The 24,855-nt window shown below is 51.3% G+C and overlaps 1 protein-coding gene across 2 annotated transcripts in view; it reads right to left on the reverse strand.

Annotated features, from left to right (window-relative positions):
* calb2a (calbindin 2a) overlaps positions 1-24,855 on the reverse strand; it is a 47,335-nt gene that overhangs the window by 14,819 nt on the left and 7,661 nt on the right. Inside the window, exons 4-7 of one of the 2 annotated variants that reach the window (XM_052028672.1) lie at positions 16,933-17,010; positions 16,368-16,423; positions 14,271-14,310; positions 4,905-4,922 (exon numbers count right to left, since the gene is read on the reverse strand). In XM_052028672.1, the coding sequence (XP_051884632.1) occupies positions 4,905-4,922; positions 14,271-14,310; positions 16,368-16,423; positions 16,933-17,010 (192 nt within the window). The remainder of the gene's footprint in view (positions 1-4,904; positions 4,923-14,270; positions 14,311-16,367; positions 16,424-16,932; positions 17,011-24,855) is intronic. The other variant, XM_052028673.1, reaches the window with a different exon arrangement.

Below are 24,855 nucleotides of genomic sequence, written 5' to 3' on the forward strand. Positions count from 1 at the left end.
CATAGAAAACCAACAGCACAATTCAGGCCCTTCGATCCACAAAGCTGTGCCGAACATGTCCCTACCCTAGAAATTACTAGGCTTACCCATAGCCCTCTATTTTACTCAGCTCCATGTACCTATCTAACAGTCTCTTGAAAGACCCTATCGTATCCGTCTCCACCACCGTTGCCGGCAGCCCATTCCACACACTCACCACCCTCTGAGTAAAAAACTTACCCCTGACATCTCCTCTGTATCTACTCCCCAGCACCTTAAACCTATGTCCTCTTGTTGCCACCAGTTCAGCCCTGGGGAAAAGCCTCTGACTATCTACCCGATCAATACCTCTCATTATCTTATACACCTCAATCAGGTCCCCCCCTCATCCTCCGTCTCTCCAAGGAGAAAAGGCCGAGTTCCCTCAACCTGCTTTCATAAGGCATCCTCCGCATTCCAGGCAGCATCCTTGTAAATCTCCTCTGCACCCTCTCTATGGCTTCCACATCCTTCCTGTAGTGAGGCGACCAGAACTGAGCACCGTACTCCAAGTGGGGTCTGACCAGGGACCTTTACAGAATTGAACCCTGGAACTTCAATAGAGGTAGGTACTGAGAGAATAAAACGGAATACAAAGTCTGAGAGAAAGAGAAAGAGAAAACAGGGAGATAGCGAGTGAGAGAAAGAGAGGAGATTGAATAAAAGGCAGAGCAGGATAGAGGTGCACACAGGCAAAGACACAGGCGGAAAGAAAGGATAGAAGCAGAAAACAAGAGGTGTGGGAGGGGGGAAAGCTACACTGGTAGAGAATCAGTTAGAGAGTGAGAGAGAAGGGGATGTAGAGAGCACCTCACACTGAGACAGAGGGGGACAGATGCAGATGGGGACCAGGAGGCCAGAGACCCCAGAGAGAGCAGGAAGACTGCAAAAAAAAAGGGTTGCTGACAGTTGGCCAAGGGCACAAACCAAAGAAAACACTGATGCGCACTCTCACACAGATAAACACACACACAAAACATGAACAGGCACCCACTCACATACATACAAACACACACACACACACACACACACACACACACACAGAGTTGGTAAAAGCCCTGCAGCCAACTCCTGTACCCAGGAACAAACAGAGTTGCCTCTGAACCGACTGGCATCAATTCCTGTCCTGAGGACCTAGTCTGTTGCCCTGCTCTTCGATGACAGAGCTCTGGCTGGCTTGGTGGGGTACAAACATGCCTGGAAACTCCGTCTGTTTAGGCAACATTTCTATGTCCCACAGAATAGAATTTTATCAAAAACCTGAGCACATACAGGGAAAGAAAGAGTTAAATACACTATACACAACGACAGTGCTAAACCGTATGAAGTGCGGTAAATGCTTGTTTTCACTTCACTTACACATAGAGGGTGTGGTTACAGCATTGTTAATGTGCTGAAGTTAGGTTATGGAGTTATGGGTTAGTTGGCAGCAGAGTTAGAAAGGTTGTGATATTCGTTATAACCACATAATCTCGTACCGGGGGGGGGGGGTGGGGAGGAAAGGCAAGGGCAGGGGAATGTTGAAACAGCCTTCTTTAACTGCAGAGCTCCAAACGCATGTTTTCAGCAAAGGCAGCTGGTGACCTGAGGAATCCGGCGGGATCGGGAAGCATCACTCCGGGATGGGATGGACACACCATGCTGGCTGAAATGAAGGCAAGGGGGGAAGGGAGAGCCTGGTACCCTCTGGAACAGTCAGGTCAATGAGGTTGGTGCCAGCAGAGTGGGCTTACCTGGAGTAGTTGTCCAAGCAGGACATACCAAGGCCCCTCGAGCAGGGTCGGAGAGAAGGAAGAGTCACAACTACATTACCTAATCAAGGAAGGGTTGGTTAGAGATCCGTTTGTTTATGATTGGTTTGTTCGTTGGGTTAAGTGATTAGGTTAGTGATGGACTGGGAGCTTCTTGCAACCTCATGAAGTGAAGGATTCGCCTTGTGTGTGTGTGCGTGTGTGTGTGAAGGGCGGCAGGCAGTGCTCCCTGAAGTGGACACTCGATCAAGTGGAGAGGATGAGGGCTGAGAAGTCAACCAAGGTAGAGATGAGGACACACTTTGTTGTACACTGACTGACCAATCACCTGCTACACTCACACTGTATCATTACACTGCGATCACCACAGTCACCACCGTTTCTTGCTGGACCAATAAAACTGTTCGATCCCTTCCAACACACAGAGTGCTGGAGGAACTCAGCGGGTCGGGCAGCATCTATGGAGGGAAATGGACAGTCGACGTTTCATCTGGATGCCTCTGCTCTATCTGGGGTCTGCTCTATCCCTTGACCTTTCCGGTAACCCGTAATCCTTGCAGAAAGTTGACGTGTGCCTCGTACCTGAAGCAGGCCGTAACTGGAGGGGTGATCCCCGCTGCGGAGTGATCTAAAGGGCCGGTCCAACCTCACCTTGCCTGAAGTCCCTGGAATTTACCTCCTTCCAGGTAGCTTCTTCTTTCCCACCCCAGGCCTCCTGCCGCCCTTGAGCCCAGCCCCTCACAATCCACTGCTCCACCAATCACCTCTCTGACTGGTCACCCACCACACCTCAGTGCCAAGCAACCCTTCCTCCACTGCTTCCCTCCCAACCCCCTGCATCCCCTCTTCCCTAATGTCACCGTTACATTGCCCGGTTGTGATTTCCCTCCCGGTCTGAGGCTAAAAACGGAGTGCTGGGAAGCTCAGGGTCATGTTTAACCAAGAACGTGCTTTTGACCACATATTCACTCCCTCAGATCAGGAACCTCGCTCGATTTCCCCCCCCCTTCTCGTCCACCCCTCTTGACTGACAGCTCCAACATCCTTCCACCCTCCCTGTTCTTAAAGGACTGCTTGTCCGGGCTCCTGCTTCCCATCCCTTGGCCCACACCCACTCCTGTGTCTGTTGATTTATTCCGGTTTCCCCTGTGCCCCTGTCACTCCACATCCCTGAAACCTCCTCTAGCTCTACAAACATCCTCATTCCTGTGAAACTCTAATCCTGCTCCCAGTCTTAATGGCTCCTCCACTGACACCTGTGGCTTCCGAGACCTCGTGCTAGCTCCGAAATTCCAACCCTAATCCTGTTCACCATCTATACTTTAACTTTCAAGGTATTGTCCGTCTGTCGTGCTACCTTGTTTTGAGGCTTGTTGTCTAAGCTTTAATACTAAGATGTGTCATACTGGTTAAAAGTTTGATGCAAGTAGTAGGTTCCTCGTGGGACTTCTGGACTCTTCATTAATACATTACATATAATAGAAGTCCAAATAGCAGGGTAATTCATTTATTCTTTCTTGAGTTTAAAAATGTTCCTTCAAAGCTAAGCTTGCTTCCTGTTAAGATTTTTCTATCGCACACTCTAATTTACCCAATAACATCAAAGGAGGAACGGAGAAACAGGCGTATAAAGAATTGAAAGGAAGGCAAAAAATATTGAGATACATTAAAATATTGAACTTAATCATGTCTGCGTTGGAGGCTAAGGGGGCGAGATGTGAGGGGGCAGAACCCTGGAGAGAGAGGGCCATTATGGGATGGAGCAGAGGAGACCGTGGAACACCGTAACACTGTCCCAAGGTCCTGAGGGCGAGAGAGGCCCAGAGAGCGTGGAAAATGGTCCAAAGCTTCAAAAACAAGGGGGAATGAAGAGAGGACTGAAATATTGGGAGGGCTGGAGTAAGGACCACAAGAATGGATAGAAACTGGATTAAAGCGCAGAGAAAGAGCAGAAGATCTGGGGGTCGAGAAAATGGGAAGAAAATGGAGAGAGTCCTGCAGAGCAAGGGCTGAGATAACAGAACCCGGGGAATGAGCAGGGAGAGCAGCAGAGGGTTTAACTCAAAGAACTGTGGAGAGTGGCCAGGGGGATGAGGGGAGATGGGGCAGGGGCCAGGGGGATGAGGGGAGATGGGGCAGGGGCCAGGGGGATGAGGGGAGATGGGGCAGGGGCCAGGGGAATGATGGGAAGTGGGGCAGCGGGGAGATGGGCCGTGGGATGATGAGATGTGGGGCATGGGGCAGGGGAATGATGGGAAGTGGGGCAGCGGGTATGAGGGGAGATGGGGCAGGGGAATGATGGGAAGTGGGGCAGCGGGTATGAGGGGAGATGGGCCAGGGGAATGATGGGAAGTGGGGCAGCGGGTATGAGGGGAGATGGGGCAGGGGAATGATGGGAAGTGGGGCAGCGGGTATGAGGGGAGATGGGGCAGGGGAATGATGGGAAGTGTGGCAGCGGGTATGAGGGGAGATGGGCCAGGGGAATGATGGGAAGTGTGGCAGCGGGTATGAGGGGAGATGGGGCAGGGGAATGATGGGAAGTGGGGCAGCGGGTATGAGGGGAGATGGGGCAAGGGAATGATGGGAAGTGGGGCAGCGGGTATGAGGGGAGATGGGCCAGGGGAATGATGGGAAGTGTGGCAGCGGGTATGAGGGGAGATGGGGCAGGGGAATGATGGGAAGTGGGGCAGCGGGGAGATGGGGCAGGGGAATGATGGGAAGTGTGGCAGCAGGTATGAGGGGAGATGGGGCAGGGGAATGATGGGAAGTGTGGCAGCGGGTATGAGGGGAGATGGGGCAGGGGAATGATGGGAAGTGGGGCAGCGGGGAGATGGGGCAGGGGAATGATGGGAAGTGGGGCAGCGGGTATGAGGGGAGATGGGGCAGGGGAATGATGGGAAGTGGGGCGGGGAGAAAATTAGGAAAGGCTAAACCAGTGGAACTGAACGTACAGCTTCGTAAGGCAGCAAATTATCAACAACTTTTCTCAGGTGCATGAACACATGAATACACAGTAAAACAGATAATTACAAAAAACAAAAGCTCAAACACAAACACGGTAACACAGAGGAGACGTCTGTTGTTAATATGGAATGTCATAAGTGAAATTAAAATCACCTTAGCACTGAAACATACCTTTGATCCTCTGCCATCCTGAGAGTAAAATAGAACTTCATCAATCTTTCATGTATGTAATTAAGTTTTATCTGTAAACATCTCTGTCCTTCATGATGGAAACAAGTTAGTTATTTATTTGAAATGTTACTGTGGAAGTTGTTCTGTGTTTATAAATGTGCAGGAAGTTGGTGCTGGGAAATGAAACACTCGTCGTTGGATCTACCCGGTGTAGGCAACACTCCCAGGCCTGTTACAGAGGGCAGACGCAGGGCAAGGTTTCCCCGGTACTGTTCCTCTTGGTCAGGTTCTGCCCACTCCTGCTCCCCTCCCGTAAACTTCCCACTTCCCTCACCAGCCATTCTATGGAGCTCTTGAGAATGCCAAGGCAGGTCAGTGAAAGTGCCGAATTCTCACCGAACCAGCAGAGGGAGGAGACTACCATTGCCCCGATTACAGAAATTCTGACCTCGTGGATCGATGACCCACAGTTGGTGTGGGCCTGACCCACTCACACCACACCAGGGAACAGCTCCTCAAACTGAGCCACAGTCGGTGCAGCGACAGAGAACCAGGAGCAGACTCTACAACCTCTCAAGCCCGTTCGACTGTTGAAGGAGATCCCAGCTAATTCTCGGCCCAACTCCAAGCTCACCTTTGCCTCAGTCTGCTCAATGTTTAATTCGGCATTAACTGCGCTTCATGCACAACCCCAACGCTACCTCAGCAACGGAACACTACGGACCACCTCTTGCACTGCCGTGGACTTGTCTTCGATGGTGTCTTTGTTTTGTTTCGCACCAAGCTCTTCCTTTTGCACAGTCTTTTTTTAAACTGCATGGTATAAATTGATGTACGATTTATAATCTGTGTGTTGTCTGTACCGACGTGCCTGTGATGCAAGCAACTTTTCCATTGCACCTGTACCTCACCGCACTCGTGCACGTCTCAATAAACTCGACTTGAGATCGAACCCGCCCATACCTGTGCAAGTGCTTCTCAACCTTCATTCCTACAAGACCCAGCTTTTAGACTCTGCCCTTGCTCACAGGCTCCACATCCAACAGAAACCATCTCTCCTTATCCACATTAGCACATTCTTTAAGATTAACTATAATCGAATCAACTTTCCAAACGGCAGGAAATGCAATCTTACACCGTGTGATCTTTCCCCGTAACTTACCCCTTGTTGACTTGAGTGCTGTTCAGATGAACCTATGCTGAGCGTCCTCAAGACAAACTCTTGATTCCCGGACCTGCTGTCTGTAGACCCTGCTTCTCCCGACTTGCACCTACTCTGGTTTCTGTGCGTTGTGAGGTGACCAATGAAGCCAGTGAGGGAAGTGCAGGCTCTCCCACAGGTGTGGCTGGACGGGGTGGGTCGGTGGGTGGTGAGGCAGTCTGCTCCACCTGCCACTTATAGGGGAGCTCCGCGTGTGTACCCAGTGCAAGGCCTCAATGGTCCTTTCACAGGTGAAAGGAAGGAACTCGTCACCAGTCCGGCCGCTCTCCAAATGGAGCACTGGCCATGTTCTCTTGCTCTCCGTTTACTTTCACCTCTGCTCCTCCACTGTGACCAGTCAGGGGTTCCCAGGAGCCACTGCATTTCAAGGAAACCATGAGCACATCCTTGAACCTTTCCCTCTGACTGCTCGGTAATCTCTTCCCAGGACAGACCCGGAATAGAGGTTCTGTTTCGGGAGTCTGGAATCGGGCATTTGAATGACATGGTCCATCCAACACAACTGCCTGAATGCAAGCAGGGCCTCAGTACTGGGGAGCTTGGTTCATGTGTCCTCCCAGTGGCTTTGCAGGGACAGTGTTGGTGGTATCCTCCCAGTAATTGGAGGTAAACCAGGCTTTGTACAACCTCGAGCCTCAATGCGGCTTCCTAAATCCGACCCGGACCTTCTGAATGGCTTGGATCTTACTAAATCCAGCTGGCAGTTCTGTGGGTGTCAGTCAGCTCACTCCCAACTTCACAATGCAGAACGAGCTGGGAATCAGAGCCGGCACCCCGGACTCTTGCTGTGCCACTGATACACACCGGGTCCAGGGGCAAGAGCACCACACTGAGAGGCCAGATGACGTCTGGGCGTTCTGCTCTGCGTGGGCTGGATCACGAGTGTACCCTGGCCCCATTCATCAAGCCTGGTGAACAAACTGAAAGCCCAAGGTATCGGGAGGCAGCCTGCTAGAATGGACGGAAAACTAGCTGTTTCAAAGAAAAACAAAGTTGGAATAAATGGGTCCTTTTCAGGCTGGAGGGATGTAATGAGTGCTGTACCTCACAGGTCGGTTCTTGGCCCTCAATTGTACACTATTTACATTAGTGACCTGGAGAAAGCAACAATGTGCAAGGTTTCCAAATTTGCCAACGATACGAAAATAGGAAGGGCGTGAAGTGATGATACTGAGATTCTCCAGTGGGATTTAGACAGATTGAGTTAGTGGGCAAAAGACCGGCAAATGGTACTTGACGTGGGGAGGTGTGAGGTCACGCATTTTAGTAAGGGAAATGGAAAGGCGGATTATTGTCGAAATGGAGAGAGGCCGCAAGTGAGTGGAGTCCAGAGGGATCGAGGTGTTCTAGCGCATGAACCACAAGAAGTTAGCACGCAGGTCCAAGCGGTTTAGTAGGCAAACAGCATTTTTGCCCTTCGATGCAAGGGGATTGGACTTTAAGAATAGGGAGGTTTCATTCCAGTTCTGCAGGGGGTTGGTAAGGCCACACCTGGAACTGATCACCTTACCGAAAAATAAAGATACAGTAGTACTGCAGGTAGTTCAAAGGAGATTCACCAGCTAATTCCTGGGATGACCCTATCAAAGGAGGCTAAATAGATTGGGTCTGTATTCCTTGGAGGTTAGAACAGTGAAGGGTGATCTTGTTCAAGCATACAAGATCCTAAGGGGTTGGCAGGGTAGATGTTGAGTTGACAGGGTAGATGTTGAGGTGTTTCCACCAGCAGGAGAGTCACAAACAAGGGGACATAGATACAAAACAAGGGGCTAGTCATCTAAAATGGAGCTGTGTAGAAATGTCTTCTCTTAGAAGGTGGTGAACCTCTGGGATTCTCTGCCCCCGAGGGCACTGGAAGCTGGATCCTTTGGAGCATTTAGGGTGGAGGTGAATAAATCTGTGATAGATGGAGGACTCGAGGGTGATGGCGAACTGGCACAGAAGAGACCAGCACAGACCAGCCGTGATCACATTGAATGATGGGGGCAGACTAGAGGGGCCGAGTGGCCTCCTCCTGCTCCTGTTTCCTTGTGTTCATGGATCGCAAACCACGATTGAAGAGGGTAAGAGGTTTGTTTCGTTCCTTTACTTAATCACGATGTTTTTAATTAATTTCTGGCACTTTTGATTTTGATTTTAAAGTAACTTAAATCCTTCCAAACTTTCAAAATCATTTTTGGTCATTCAGGGCAGGGGCTCAGGTCCCGCCTCCTGCGGCCTAGTAGTTACGCAGTTGTATGGCGCAGAAAGTGGCCCTTTGCCCCACCATGCCTATGCTGACCCTCCTCTGCTGATCCCATTGACTACCACTTAGTCCGTAGCCAATGCAAGGGCTCATCCAGATGTGAGAGTGCCTGCCTCAGGCAGAGCAGCCCAGGTTCTGGCCACCCTCTGGGTGAAAATATTCTTTCACAGATCACCTCTCAACTTCTTCCTCCCAACCCATGCCCTGTAGTGTGGACGCCTCTGCTATGGGGCAATGTTTTATTCTATCTACCCTTTTCCAAACCCCTCATAATTTTGAAGACCTCCATCTTCAGCATCATCCACCAAGGAAAACAAACCCAGCCTCTCCAATTAACGGAACCGTTCGATCCCAGGCAACACCCCCCCCTCTCCAGTGCAGTCACTCCCCTCCTATGGTGTGGTGACCAGAACTGCACGCATTGCTCCAGCCATGGCCTAACCAAGTGTTTTATAAAGTTGTGCCATAACCTCCCTGCTCTTGCATCCCGGCTGCCTTCTTCACCACCTTGTCTACCTGGGCTGCCATCTCTAGAGATCTTTGGATGTACACTGAGGTCCCTCTGTTCCTCAATACTCCCCAGGGCCCTACCCCTCATTGGATATGAACATAGCAGGTACAATTAGTAAATCTGCAGATGACACAGTAATTCCTACCCTTACTAATCCTCCCAAAGTACATTGTTACCTTGCACCTGTCAGGATTACTTTGCCCACTGTTTGATTTGACTGTTTTAAGTCATTTTTTAACATGTATAGTGTTTAATACACCTCAATTGGCTGCACAGGGAATGGCCGCTTACTAGCTTATTGGTTCGTCCATCAGGTGAATACATGTTTTCTCATTGGTTGATTTGGCCACGGGTATCTAATAGGTTTTCTGACTGGACTATTGTTAGCTAAGGAGTGCCTCTTATCTCAGGTATAAAAGGTGTCATTTTTTGTTAATCTCTCTTTTGTTCTCCTCCCCCCTGGCCCAAGCTCATCTTTAGTTCCTTTTGTCTCAGCTCATCTCCCAGTAGTAAAGCTGGTGTCATGCGCTCTGTGACTGTTTCTTTGTTTTAAGCTCTTCCAATAAAGCTTTGCGAAGCACCGAGTTGTTTTCAACTCATTCCTGGACTCCTAAAGGAATCTGCGGATTCGAAAATAACTGGATCCGACAACACCTTACCAACTTTCTGTAGCTTAAGTCTATCTTTCTCACTGTCTACAACACCTTCAATTACTGTGTCACTTGCAAACTTACCAGTCCGACCTCCTACATTCATATTCAAATTGTTAATAAATCTGTAATGAACCACAAGGGCCCCAGTACCCATCTGTGAGACACCACTGGCCAGGGACTTCCAATCACAAAAACAACTCTCTCTGTCATCATCCTCTGCCTCTTACGAAGCCAAAGTTGCCAACTGGCCTTGGATCCAATGGGCTCTGAGCTTTAGGACCAATCTTCCATGTGGTGACCTTGTTACCTCTTCAAGAAATTCAACCAAATTGGTCAGGCAGAATCACCTTGCGACAAAGCCATGTTGACTATCCTTGATTAATCCCTGCCTCTCTACGTGTAGGTCAATCCCGCATTAAGGAGGGGGTTACGTTCCTAGAAACCCCTGTATCGCAATTTTCAGAAACCAAGCCCTTCCCCCCCCCACTGAATCCCATGTTATAAATGGAAATGTGATCCAATGGGAAGTTTTTCCCTCAACGAAAATGCCCCTGTGGGTGTGCGGTCCAGAGGCAAGGGAATTCTGATTGTATTGTAGGCAGAAGAGGAAGGGTTTGTTGTTTTAAATAACTGGAAATGGATGTCACATTGTTTGATTGTGTCATTGTATGAGGATCAACAGAAGAGATTGCCTTGTCAGTTTCCAAAGCAAATCCCTTAAGTGGCCCCCCCGCTGTCAATTGGCAGTCTGCGATCACTGTCCTTGGTAAACCAGTTCAGTTTTTTATATACATTCTGTGTCTATTTATTTATTTTCACATAAATTCTGTAAGGGTTGGGGGGGGTGGGTAAAAGCATAAATTAATTTGCAAATGGTAGTGGTTATTGCCTGATGAGCTAAGGCATCCATAGGATTTGAAGCGTTTGAATATTAGGAGTGAGGGATGACTTTGATCATTACCTGCTGGGGCATCCTAATGATTGGAATTATGTGAGAAGGTTCTTGTCTAGTGGCTGCCAAAAGACACCAGTTAATAATGTGTTCATTGTATCTTCATTTCTAGGAGCTTTAGATTTCCGTCTTGTTCTGGACCATCTCTCCAGCTAACAGTCTCCAACAAGGGACCTCGTCAAACAACTTATATCCGTATTAATTACATTTATAGTAAACCCCCATCCCCTACCTCAGCCAGCCTTTCAAAATAATGGGTCCATTTCGCCAACACAACCTTCCCTTCACAAGTCCCGATTGGATCTCTGATCGGCTACACATCTTCAAGGTGTGCATTCACACTGCCTTACAGACTCCAGTAATTCCCCAACAACAGACGCTGGACCAAGTGGTCTACAATCCCCTGGAATTCCGCTCTTATTTTTCTCATGCAGCTGACACTTAATTTTCCAATGTAAATTTAGGAATGGGTCCTGAGTCAGGGCAATGTTGGAGGATGACCATGAGGGTCTGTCACTCGCGTTAAGAGTCCAGCCCTGGCTGATGTGATTATAAAGTCTTTGTATGAAATGCATTTGGGGGTCGGCACTGTATTTTCATGGACAACTCCTTCGTGGGTTTGGTTGGCAGTCAGAGGCGGCAGTCATTAAGAAATGAAAGTGTGAATTTCTTATTAAGAAAATTAAGAAAAGAAATTCAATCCACCTTATTTGCACTGACCATATTTGCAGTAATCCTACCCTAACCCATTTTATTCTTCCCACGTTCCCACCAACTTGCCCCAGATTCTACCCCTCACCTATACACTAGGGGTGATCTGCAGTGGACAATTACCCACCGCACGTCTCTGGGATGTGGGAGTAAACCAGAGCACCCCGGGGGGGGGGGGGGGGGGGGGGGGGGGGGAAGGGGGAGGAAAGCTACACGGTCACAGGGGGAGCGTGTGAACCCCACGCAGACAGTGCCCCCGAGGTCGGGATCGAACTGGGGCTGCTGGAGATGTGAGGCGCCACACGCTGCCAGCTGTGCCACTGTGCTGCCTACCATGACCCTCTGCAGGGCGTAGGGCTTGGGGAGAGTTGAGGGCGTTGGAGACAAACTGAAACCCGTATCTGTCACCGGCTGAAAGGTGGGACAGGGTTTCATTTTCCAGCACAGACATCCTCTTCTCGATGGACGTAAAACTAACAAAACTTGTTTAAAAAAAAAAGATGGAACGCAGCAGAGACATTGAACAGACACGAGACAACGTACAGGGTTAAACAACCTGCTTCTTCTGATGGACAACTAGACCTCGCCTTTTACATAGCAAAACGTCACAAAATGGAACCGAGGGCAGCCAGCAGCTGTGAGGGAGCCTGGAGCGATGTCAGAAGGTGTGGTTGCAATGATGGTGGAGAGCTGGTTTAATGGCAAGGTTCAAGAGGTGGCAGGGTATGGAGCAATGATGATCGAAGGTGGTACTGAGGAGTGCAGAGGAACAAAGGGATCTGGGAGTTAGATACATAATTCCCTGAAGGTGGCGTCACAGGTAGACAGGGTTGTAAAGAAGGCTTTTGGCATCCTGGCATTCATACATCAAAGTATTGAGTATAGGAGTTGGGACGTTATGGTGAGGTTGTATAAGACATTGGTGAGGCCAAATTTGGAGTATTGTGTGCAGTTCTGGTCACCTAACTATAGGAAGGATATCAGTAAGATTGAAAGAGTGCAGAGGAGATTTACTAGAATGTTGCCGGGTCTTCAGGAGTTGAGTTACAGGGAAAGATTGAACAGGTTAGGACTTTATTCCTTGGAGCGCAGAAGAATGAGGGGAGATTTGATAGAGGTTTACAAAATTATGAGGGGTATAGACAGAGTTAATGCGAGCAGGCTCCTTCCAGCTAGATTAGGAGAGATGAGTACGAGAGGACATGGCTTTAGGGTGAAAGGGGAAAGGTTTAGGGGGAACATTAGGGGGAACTTCTTCATTCAGAGAGTGGTGGGAGTGTGGAACGAGCTGCCATCCAACATGGTAAATGCGGGCTCACTCTTAACTTTTAAGAATAAATTGGATAGATATATGGAGGGGAGAGGTCTGGAGGGTTATGGACTGGGTGGGGGGGTCAATGGGACTAGCGGAATAAAGTTTCAGCACCGACTAGAAGGGCCAAGTGGCCTGTTTTCTGTGCTGTAGTGTTCTATGGTGTGAGAGGTGGGGGCTGCTGAGTAAAGGTGCACATAACATCAGGACCAGCTGTGCTTCAGATACAGCGCTGGGAAATACGGCAGAAATGGATCAGGACAACGACATAGAAATTTGGGAATAAACGTTATTGGCCGCGGCCGAAGCAGTGGGCTGCTTTGACATGGAGATGGAGTGGGAGTTGGCTGGCTGACATGTTCAGGAGCTGGGGGTCTGCGTAGAGTGAAGGGTGGGGGATAGGAGGGAGGAGGAACGCTGAACGCGGGGACGCTGAGGGCGGGGTGCAGGGTGGTGGGGAGGGAGCGGTCCTTGTCACAGAAGCGAAAAAAAAAAGGTGGCACCCGAGTCCGGGGTTAAACAGGGACCAAAGCTGCATACTGATGGCCTCGTCTCCAGTGAGGGGGCAGGGACGGAGTGTCAGCTTGGAGGCTCAGAGGCACAATCTTTGAACATTCTTACAGGTAGTTTAACCGGAGAAAATTCTAACTCATCCATGTTCTGGTTTCGGACAGGAGACTGACAACCCAACACGAGCAATGGAATCAAGAAAGCGCCACACTGGGTCCCTGAAAGCGGGCCTTTGCTTGGTTACTGTCGCTGAAGCGCAGGTGAGAGGGAACCAAGGACGATGCTAACTGCTGACTTCCCCCAAAGAAGAATCCATTGTAGAACGTGTCCCAACTGCATTTGGACATGGTGGAATGAAAAGATGACTGGACGACATCATGAAGGGCTGGTGGTGGTGGGCGAAAGGCTGATGGATCAAAAAAAAACCATGAGGAGTTCCACGAGGACAAGAACTGATCATGTTTGGGTAGTGAAAGTCACCAAGGACTTCCACGCAGAGCAGCAATCTGGGCTGAAGAGAGGATAGCAGAAGAAATGCAGAAAGTATCAGCAGCGTTGATGAGTTTGTAACTGTCGTGAGCATGAGCATGGATGCCTCTCCTTGGTATTGGTTTATTATTGTCACTTGTACCGAGGTACAGTGAAAAACCTGTCTTGCATACCGATCGTACAGGTCAATTCATTACACAATCCTAGCCAGAAAAGTTTCACAAGAAGGTTTTGGCAAGGCCATTGGATAGGTAGTTCAAAAGTCAAGGGGGAACGGTGCTTAAGATACACGGCATCATTTCTTCCACCCGTCACGGGGAACAGGAGGGGACGTCCTCCCTGATGGCCCACTGGGTAAGTGGGCCGCGGGGCTTCCCTCAGTTGTAACCAACCAAGAAAGGAGACCCCAAGTTAATTCTCCGACTTGTGTTTAGTTAGGAGACCTCAGCAGGGTTCTGGGGACAGAAGTGACACCACCAGACTACCCAAGGGTGAAGAGATGGGGGGGGGGGGGCGGGGGGGCCAGTCGCTCCCAGTCACTAAAGGATGGGTGTGTGTGTGGGCGCTGGGAAGGGACAGGGCGGCGATGGCTTTGCTGCCCTGCACGGTTGTGTTGGCAGCCACGGTTCTGGCACACAGATGACGGCTGGGTACACAGGCAAACACCAGACTTCAGTTAGAGTGGCTGGGACTGTGTACACAGCAAGGCAATACTTCAGGGAAGGGGAGGAGATGTGGTGAAGACAGCTCAGCACACTCACCTGGAACCTCAGCAGAAAATTTTCCTGAACAGGTAATAAGCTAAAGGAAGTAAAGAGAAAGAATGAGTCTTAAAGAGATATAATAGTGATCCTTACACATCACCCATATTTATAGCGTACAGGACCTCCCCAGCTTAGGAACACCCAACGCATGGACGTGTACGATCGAGCCTTTGGGAGACCGACGGGATGGATGGGCCGGCTGCTGTGGGGCTGCCGGCATCTTCTGCCGGGAGGGAATTCAGTTCGCAGCCGCAGTTCCAACTTGCTAGCTGCTCAGGTTACCAACATTTCCACAGGAACAGAACCCCGCCGTAACGTGGGGAGGACCCATACGCTTTACAATTAAAGACAAAAGATCTGCATTAATACAAGGTGTAGTAGCCAATGCAATACAGCCAACTTCTACGTGACATCAACCACATTATCTGTTTCCTGTCACGTTTAAGGGATAAATGTTGGGGAGATCATTGCTGCCCTGGCAGACCATGACTGTGTGCTGGGTGAGAGGTATGGACTCCATTCCAAAGGGGGAGTTCTCAGCCTCAGGACCCACTGCACGGAGGGATTGTGTCAAAGCCGATCAGGCTCAGCTGCCCCGAGATCTCCTGTATTCAAATCCGGCACTCCACAGTACAATGTACCTCTGCGCCTTCTCCTTGAACGTCCTCAGAATTTGATAGGTTGAGATCTCTCGCTCAACATCGGTAAAACTACAGGACTGATTGTTGACTTTAGCAAGGGGAAGGAGGGTGAACATATCCCGGTCCACATTGCGGCTTCCCTACAGCCGCTCGGTTCTTGAACCAACTTGCACCAACCCTAATCACTGCCTCAGTAATAGCAACACTATGACTACCTTGCACTACTTTTTTAGTTCAAATTGTGTTCTTTCTTATATTATTTTGTATAACTTATGTTTAGAACATAGAACAGTACAGCACAGAACAGGCCCTTCGGCCCACAATGTTGTGCCGACATAGCTAATCCCTCCTACCTACAGAATGTCCATATCCCTCCATTTTCCTCTCATTCATGTGCCCGTCTAAGCCCCTCTTAAAAGCCCCCAATGAATTTGCCTCCACCGCCCTATCAGGCAACGCATTCCAGGCATTCACCACTCTCTCAGTAAAAAACATACCCCTCACGTCTGTTCTGAACCTACCCCCTCTCACCTTAAATGCAAGCCCTCTGGTATTGGATCGCTCAGTAATGGGTAAAAGATATTGCTTGTCCACCCTATCTATGCCCCTCATAATTTTATACACTTCCAACAGATCACCCCTCAGCCTCTGCCACTCCAGAGAAAAGAACCCAAGTTTGTCCAGCCTCTCCTGATAGCACATGCCCTCTAATCCAGGCAGCATCCTGGTAAACCTCCTCTCCACCCTCTCTAAAGCCTCGACATCCTTCCTATAGTGAGGTGACCAGAACTGCACGCAACACTCTAAATGCAGCCTAACCAGAGTTCTACAGAGATGCTTCATAACTTTTGACTCCTGTACTCAATACCCCGATTAATAAAGGCAAGCATTCCATAAGCCTTCTTAACCACCCTGTCTACCTGTGTAGTCACTTTCAATGAGCCATGGACTTGCACCCCAAGGTCTCTCTGCTCTTCAACACTTAAGGGTCTTGCCCGTAAGAGTGTGCTGCCTCCTGACATTAGTCCTACCAAGGTGCAACCCCTCACATTTATCCGGGTTAAACTCCATCTGCCACTTCTCTGCCCACATCTGCAGCTGATCTACATCATGCTGTAAATGCATTTATCTATTAGTTTATGTTTTTCCTGTGAATGTTGTGTCTCTGATGCTCTGTGCCTGTGATGCTGCTGCAAGTAAGTTTTTCATTGCACCTGTGCGCACACGTACTTGTACGTGTGACAATAAATTTGACCTTTTTTTTCTTAAGCTTTAGGTATTATGTCAATTCGCAAAACTGATCAACAGGAAAAGACCAACCAGTCCTTTAAACCTTACCTTGTCTTGAAGGCTGCGCATCAGGTTTAGGCCCTCCCTCACTTCCCACCCCCATTCCACTCAGACCCGGCCAGTCCTTCCACCCCCCGGGAGGCGTCTGGAGGAGCCAACTCACCGTGCCATCTCCGAAAGACCCAGCTTCCCGTCGCCGTTCGCATCGAATATTTTCAGCTGTAAAGAAAGAGAGTAAAGGCATGGCGACTGATTCCAGGGCCCATGGGACCTTCCCCCTGACAGTGGCGCACAGGGACCAAGTGGTGTCCTTCCAGCAGGGTGAGGGCCATGGCTCGGGGTCGGTGGGGGTGGGGGTCAGGGAGTTCGGAGGAGGATCTGGAACGGGGTTTGGAAGGTGACCTGCGGCAGAGGGACTGACCCAGGCGGGTTACCGTGGGTTTGGGTTTGAGAGGGGTCACCGGGGAAGGGATGGTCAAGGGAGGGGGGTGGGGGGTGGGCTGTGCGGTGTTGTTGGGCAGGCGAGGGAGAGTCGGCAAGCCGGTTACCGGCGCGAGATGGGCACGCCGTGAAGAAATCGGCCTACAAGCGCTGTGTGAGGGACCCCGGTACTGTTTCTCCAGCTAGACCCAGACCCAGAGCTAGTGACCGGGGAGGGGGCAGAGGCGGGGGGGGGGGGGGTGGTTGGTGGTGGTGGTGGACCTGTCCCGCGCACAGCCACCACTCACTATCGTCTGTGTGTACTCCTGCAGCTTCTTGTCGTCATAGTGTCTGTTTGCTTTCTTCAACAGGTCCATCAGGAAGCTCTGCGGGGAGGGAAGGCCCCGGTTAGTGACCTCACGTTGCAAGATACCCCTTACAGCAAAGGAGCAGGTTGCCGATTACCCCCGACCTTGCACTGCCACTCAGCTAGGCCGTGGCTGGTTGGTAGTTCAGCCCATCTACACCCCCCCCCCACCAACCCCCCCACCGACCGAGGTCCAGAACCCTCGGTAACACTGCCGACTGCCGTGACATCTTCACATGAGGGGTTCTGGCAGAGAGAGTCCCAGGACGGGAGCTGACCGGCGTCGCTCAGTTTTTGTGGGCTGAGTCAGGTCAGGGGTCACCCCAAATAAAACTCAATACGCCGTAAACGGGCTCTCCCATCCGAACCATCCCCAAACACAGCCCACACACACCGGGCGGTGAGGTTAAACCACCCCTGTGCAGAATGTGTCCGCCAGGGGTGCGTGACTGAGCTTGAGGTCTCCTTGCTGCGCTTCCGCCACTCAGTGTCCTGTCTTCCAACCCCATCACCACAGAGGGGCAACTGTTTCTGCCCTGGGGTAGTGGGGAAAGAACCAGCGACTGTAGACCTGTCACTCCACTGGTGACAAAGGCTCCTTGGCCGGTGTAGACCTGTCACTCCACTGGTGACGATGGTTCTCCCTGTCCAGTGTACGCGGTTCGGTTACACGTGCAGCAGGCGAGAGCCTGTGCTCCTGCCCCATTAACCCGAGCTCTGCAGGAAGACCTCCACTTACACGGCACCCTTCACAACTCAAGAGAACCGACTCGAATCTCCGTAGAAGGCTGTGAATAACGATACATTCTTCTCCACCCACGGATACATCTCCGCCATTTCCCCTGTATCCTGCCCTCGGCGTGGAATCCTGGCTGGAGGAAACCTGGCAGCGGACACCTCTTGTCTATACACGTTGCTGCAAGTGTCAATGGATGACTTCAGGAAACTTCCCCGCCCATCTTTAGTCTTTCTTGGACCAATAATTAAAGGCATTTGAAGAGATAGATGACATCTCTATTTCTCCTGGGCTGTTTGCATCAACATTAATTGGGTCAATCTTTGAGTGCTGGCGGGGCGGGAGCTGAGATTGTTGATCACCAGCTTTCTTTCCTATCCTTCAGCAGCACGTGTGCAAGGACTCCTGATGCACTGTGTCCACTGCAGCATTGAGTTTGGTGTCCACCTCTTCTGGTCACCGTTCACCAGACCCGTACGGGTACGCAGACTTCCACAGGTGACCAGCAGGGTGAGAGGGCAGGTGGGCAATGCGCCGAACCCCACAGGGTAGCTGGGGGGCAGATTCGGAGGTCAGCTCTCCACCGTGACGCTCATAGCTGTGAGGTCTGTGCCTGGGCAACTCCCAGGCCAGCTCCTGCTTCCGACGCAGAAGGGTGATGAGCTACGGGCAGGGAACGACGATCCACTGGGTTATGGAGAACGGGCAACCTCGAGTCGGCCTCGACGGTGTAACGTTTCAAGGCAAGGTCAACGAGGAGGCCCCGGCAATGAGGAGCTCCGCATCGGAGAAGTTGTGGTACAGATCCTGGTGGTTTCCAGTGCTTGGTGACGCAGTCAACCACATCCTCAAGGTCCAGTGTTAGGAGGAACCCACTGGCTGTGTCTTCGAGAGCTTTACCCTCCAACCAGGTGAACCGCGTCATTGGTTGTCTCACTGGGCGTGTCCCGGGACCATGTCAGCCGAGTTACAACCTCCTCGCCTGCGGAATGGGACTCTCCACAGAATCTCTGGAGAGGGAAGCACCGGCTGGCGGTCCGTTTAGAGAAGGCATTGCTCTGCCTTCGAACATCCACCTCCCACTTCTGCCAAGGGCCTCGGGCACAGCTCGGACCCTGGAGCTGGTGGCTCTCTCCGGGGGACACTGCAGGAAGCCTGAACTCAGCGGTACTCTCCGCGAGCTTCTGGTTGTCTCAGCAGGGCCCTGCAAAGGAGGGATAGTCCTCGTCCTCCAAGGGCCAGGCCACTGTGCAGTGGTTCAAACACACCAGGCTACCACAGACTGGAGGGGTTCCGTCTGGCACTGTGGCTGAGCTCAAACCAGCAGGGAACGGGAGCGCTGGAACACCCACACATAGTGTACACGAGGGTGATGTGTAGCACGCACACAGCCCGCACTCTCTGCTACCTGCACAAGACCCCGATAGCCACCGCTCCCCGCCCGAGAAGGGGTCCCCATTGCCTGGAGTAGATGCAGACCTCTGTCTGTGGCTACTGGCATGGGATGTTCCAGAGTCGATGAGGTCAGGAGTGGGCGCTATCCCTGACAGGGAGCCCTGGGGGAGGGGAGGGGGGGGGCTGGGAGACACTGTCCCAGACAGGGAGCCCTGGGGGAGGGGAGGAGACACTGTCCTGGACAGGGAGCCCTGGGGGAGGGGAGGGGGGGGCGGGGAGACACTGTCCTGGACAGTGAGTGCGGCTGGGGTTGTGTCTACATGAGGTGACGGCCAGTGTCACACTGCCGTAGGTAGCAGCCTCCACACCCACTGCTGGGGCGGACAGACCCTGGAGCCTGGCTCTGTCCCCTCTCATGCAGATGCGCTCTCCTTCCCCTCCTCCTGCCTACAACCCCCTGTCCAACCCCTGCCTCCCGTCCCCACTCCCGGCAGGGGGGGTCCCTGGTGCGCCCATGGGCACGGCTGGGGACGTTACTGCACGGCTTGGCCTGGGCAGCAGCTGCCGATCCCAGTGAAGTGCCCCTGTCTCCGGGGATGGGGCTTCTCGGGAGGCCCCGAGGGCCCCAGCAAGTTTCCTAATCAGACTGATGTGACACTTTACCCCGCAGGAGCGCAGCACAAGGATTGACGTCATCATAGAGCACGGAAACAGGCCCTTCAGCCCAACTGGCCCATGCCGACCAAGATGCCCATCTAAGCTGGTCCCATATCCCTCTAAACCTTTCCTATCCAATGTACCTGTCCAAATATCTTTTAAATGTTGTTAATGTACCTGCCTCAGACACTTCCTCTGGCAACTTGTTCCATACATTGACCACCACCCCCCCCCACAACCCTCTGGGTGAAGAAATTGCCCCTCTGGCTCTCCCCTCTCACCTTAAATCAATGCCCACTAGTTCTGGATTCCCAAACCCTGGGAAAAAGACTGTGCGCATTCACCCTATCTCTGCCCCTCATGATTTTATACACCGTTGTAAGGTCACCCCTCAGCCTCCTCCACCCCAATGAAAAAAGTCCCAACCTGCTCAACCTCTCTCTGTAACTCAGCCCCTCGAGTCCTGGCAACATCTTCATAAATCTCCCTCTGTGCTCTTTTTCCAGCTTAAAATGGCATCTTTCCTGCACCAGTGTGACTAAAGCTCAACACTATATTCCAAGTGCAGCCTCACCAGTGCTCTGCACAACTGCAGCACAATGTCGTACTGTGGAAGGCGCTGGTCCTACATTCTGGTGCAAGTGGTGTCTTCAATACTGTGGGTGTCGCGAGTCGCGCAGTTTTCCCACACCCATGCCACTACACTGTCGTCCTACACGGAAGAAATTCCAGCCCACACCCTCCTCTTCAGCAGCAGTGTGTGGGTTGGAAGCCCCACCGTCAGATCCTTGCACTGATACAACCAGGAATTTCTACTGCCAACTACTCACATGGTGGGACCACCCAAAGGAGCTTCACAACCCAAGAGATTGCCTGTGGGATCAGTCACTGTGGTGAAGGATGTGGACAGATCTCTCCCCTGGTTGTTGTGTTACCCAGGGTTAAAGGCGGGGGGTTATGGGAGAAATATCAGAGCACTTTCTGTAACTTCCCTTCTCGTTCCCTCGCCAATGGTGTTAAATCTCTGGCAGCGAGTGTGGGAACGTTCTATCGGCCGGGAGGTCTCCGTGGGTGTGGGCAGTCACGTCAGGAAGTAAAAGCTACTCCCGACTGGGGGCGATCTGCTCAACACTGGGACTGGAAAGCTGAGGTTCCGATACGGAGTGGTACAGCAATACAGCACAGAAAGAGGCCCTTCGGCCCAACTTGTCCATGCTGACCAAGGTGCCTTCCTGAGCTAGTCTCACTTGCCTGCGTTTAGCCTGTATCTCTAAACCTTTCCCATCCATGTACCGGTCCAATTGCCTTCTAAACGTCGTTATTGTACCCGCCTCAACCACTTCCTCTGGCAGCTCGTTCCATATACCCACCACCCCGTGTGAAAACGTTGCCCCTCAGCGCCCTTTTAAATCTTTCCCCTCTCACCTACCCTGGGGAAAACACTGTGACCAGCCACCTTATCTATGCCCTTCATGAGTTTATAAACCTCTCAGGTCATCCCTCAGCCTCCTTCGCTCCAGGGAAAACAGTCCCAGCCTGTCCAGCCTCTCCTGTTAAATCAAGCCTCCCGGTCCCGGTGATATCCCTGTGAATCTAATGTGCACCCCCTCCAGCTCACATCTCCAGAAGTGGCTGCAGAACATCCTGCTGTGCAGTTCCCTTTCCCTTGTCAAATGGCCACAGTTTGTTATCTAACCCAATCGAAGTCAGGGACAGGATTTGTTAAGGGCAGGGCTTGCTTTGGTAAGCAAGTGGTCACTGTCAATGACGCAGCCTGTTATTGTAGGCCAAGACCACATGCAGACAGCTGGGGACGGGTCTGTATTCACAGAGTGGGACCAATCACTGTGGTATAACATTGGTAAATGCTGCCTAATGAGGTAACCAGGTAGGACTGGTTAACTGCAGACTGTTTAGTGGGGAAATGGACCCAATTTCCTTCGAACACACTGAGGGCACAGTGTGTTTTAGTGTGGTGCCTGCAGTGTGTGCTTTAAGGGCTGTGGACTTGAGTGAGGCAAGGGCAACGGTGTAGATTTATACCGATAAAAGAAGCATTAAATTTTCTACATAAATGAATTAAGACAGGCAGATGTTTCGTTGCAGCTGCAGCAGGTGGGGGCCACTGGGATCCATGGCACCCACATCTGCAGCTTGAGGGACATAGGCTCAGAGTTGATGAGATCGAGTCCGAGATTCGGTCGCTGAAACCTCACCAGCGAGGGGAAAAGCTACCCGGACACCTTGTTCCAGGAGACAGTCACACCCCTTACACACAGTAATGTACAACCAGTCAGCGAAGGGGTCCAGGTGAGTGGGACGACGAGTGAGGCAGGAATAGGACTCCAGAGGGTAGCATTTGGAGGAGCCTCAGGCCTTACCCTGGTCCAACAGATACCCAGTTCTTGCAGCCTGTGTGGGCAAGAGCAGAGACTGCAGGAAAGAGGAACAAACTGACCACAGTTCTGCTGTACAGGGGACTGACCATTCAGTCTGGGGAGTGAGAAGGAATGTAGGAGTGACAGGACACAGTGTAATCAGGTGGAGGTAGATACTGTTGCCAGCTCTTGTCCTCATGTCTCCTCAGTGCCAGGGTTAAGGACCCTTCTCAGGATCGGAGAGGAACTTGGAGTGAGAGTGGGGACTTAGCCATTGTGATCCTTGTGGAAACCCAGGACAGAGAGAGGACGAGCTGCTGAAAGGACACGAGTGGCCAGGGTGCAAACTCAAAAACAGAAGCACAAAGGTCACCATCTCTGGATTACTACCCGAGTAACAGGGTCAGCTGACACAGGGTCAACAAGATCGGAGAGCTGTCTGCATCACTCAGTGACTGGCGTGGGAGAAACGGGTTTCAATTCACAGGGAACCGCTGGAAGAGGAGCTGTTCCACTGGGGCAGGCTTCACTGGGATCAGGCTGGGACCATGTAAGGTGGGCCGAAGCCAAGGCTTTAAACCAGAGTGTGGGGAGGGTGCGGCTGAGGGGAAATTTGGGACGTCAAAGAGAAAGGACAAGGGAAGGCAGCAGAACGGGCAGCGAGGCTGTCAGGAAGGCGCAGTGTGCACGGACACCCACCCAACAAACTGGAGTCAGAGCAGGGAAAATTAGTGAAAGGTCATCTGAATGCACTGCAGCCACTCACCGAGACTCCTCAGGCAGCACCTTCCAAACCCACCACCTCTACCAGCGAGAAGGACAAGGCAAAAGCACGAGGAACACCACCCCCTGGGAGTTGCCCTCTGAGCCGCACACCGTCCCGACTCGGAAATATATCGCCGTCCCTTCACCGTCGCTGGGTCAAAGTCCTGGAACTCCCTCCCTAACAGCACTGTGGGTGCACTCACACCTCACGGGCTGCAGCGGTTCCAGAAGGCAGCTCACCGCCACCTTCTCACGGGCAACTAGGGACGGGCGATTAAATGCCTGTGAAGCCCACATGCTTGAATGAACACGTTAAAAAATGCACACAGCTTTTACGATAAATAACTAACACACAATAGAAATAAACAGAGGCGTAACACAGGCATGGGGGAATTAAATATCGCAAGATACTTCTAATAAAAGAAATAAGCAGAATGGAAAAGGGTGAGGGGTAGACCTGGTGATAAAGGACGGGGAAACGTCGAAGCGGTTTGGGTGGAGCTCGCCACCAGCAGAGGGCAGCAGACACCACGGCAGAGCCCAGTCCCACAGCCTGCAGTTGGAGGGCAGGGCACAGTGTAAACTGGGCACGTAACAAGGGGGCCTTACACGTGGATTGGACAAACTTAATTAGCCGTGATGGTGGGGAGGATGGGGTGGATCATCACCAACAAGGAACAGCTGATTTAGATTTAGTTAGCATAACGATACGACAGGATGTTTAACCAAGATTAAAAATCAGGAACAAGCGTCTTAAACCTAAACAGAGCTAACTGCAAAAGTATGAGATACAAGTTGTTCTATATCTACATTAAAAGTCCCTTTCCTACAGAGCAGGAAGGCACAATACAAGGGATGAGATCAGACAAGAAATGGTTAATCTCAAAGAAGCGCACAACTTACAATACACGCACATCCTCGTAAGGCACAAAATGAGACGGGGTGTCTGCAAGAAATCCCATCTGGGACACATTCAGCAGGATATTTGGAACAAGAAAAGTCTCACGTCCTTCTTGAGGCATGGAAGGAGGCCGTTTGGTTTTTCAAGTGCATGCTGGTCCCTACCAGAGCAATCCCAAAAGTCCAATGCTCTCTCCATATTCCCCTGCCAACTATGCTCTCTCACACGCCCACCGTCTGCCCCTTATGGATCTTTTTCGACCATCTAGCTAAACTGAGGTGTAGTCTACGGCAGCCAATTAATGCATAAACCGGCAGATCTCTGAGATGTGGGAGGAAACCGGAGCACATGAGAGAAACCCACGCGGTCACAGGGAGAACATGTAAGCTCCACAAAGACAGCGCCCGAGGTCAGGATCGAACCCGGGTCCCCGGCGCTGTGAGGCAGCGGCTCGACCAGCTGCGCCACCATGCCGCCCAATTGCCATGTGGTTTTCAGTCTGGAACAATCTCAACGAAGAATCCAGCATGGGACTCTCTCGATCAAAAATCCACTCTGGGACCAACATACCAAGAATTCCAGTCTGGGCAGTATCACCAACAAATTCTGCCGTGAGCCCGGTCCCGGTGAGGAATCCTGTCTGCAGAACCTCACCAAGTAATGTAGTCTCACGAATAATCCCAGTCTGGGGCCAAGAAATGTGCTCTGGGACAAGCTTAACAAGACATTCGGCTTCACAAAATTTCACTCTGGGACAACTGGAACTTCCATTCTGGAAACCTCTCCCCAAAGAATCCAGTCTGGAATATCTCACCAAGAAATCTCACCTCATGCAACCTCGTGAATGATTCCTTTCACCTCATGATGAAATCCAGCCTTGGTCTCACTGGGGAATCCAGTCTGAGACAATCTCACGGATAAGTCCCACCAGGGAACCCAGTCAGGAGAATTTCACCCAGATTTTGAGTTCGAGACAATCTCTCTGAGGAACCCATCAGGACAATTATCAAATCATGAGGGGCATAAATAAAG

Source organism: Pristis pectinata, chromosome 13 (assembly GCF_009764475.1).
Source record: "Pristis pectinata isolate sPriPec2 chromosome 13, sPriPec2.1.pri, whole genome shotgun sequence".
Lineage (NCBI taxonomy): Eukaryota > Metazoa > Chordata > Chondrichthyes > Rhinopristiformes > Pristidae > Pristis > Pristis pectinata.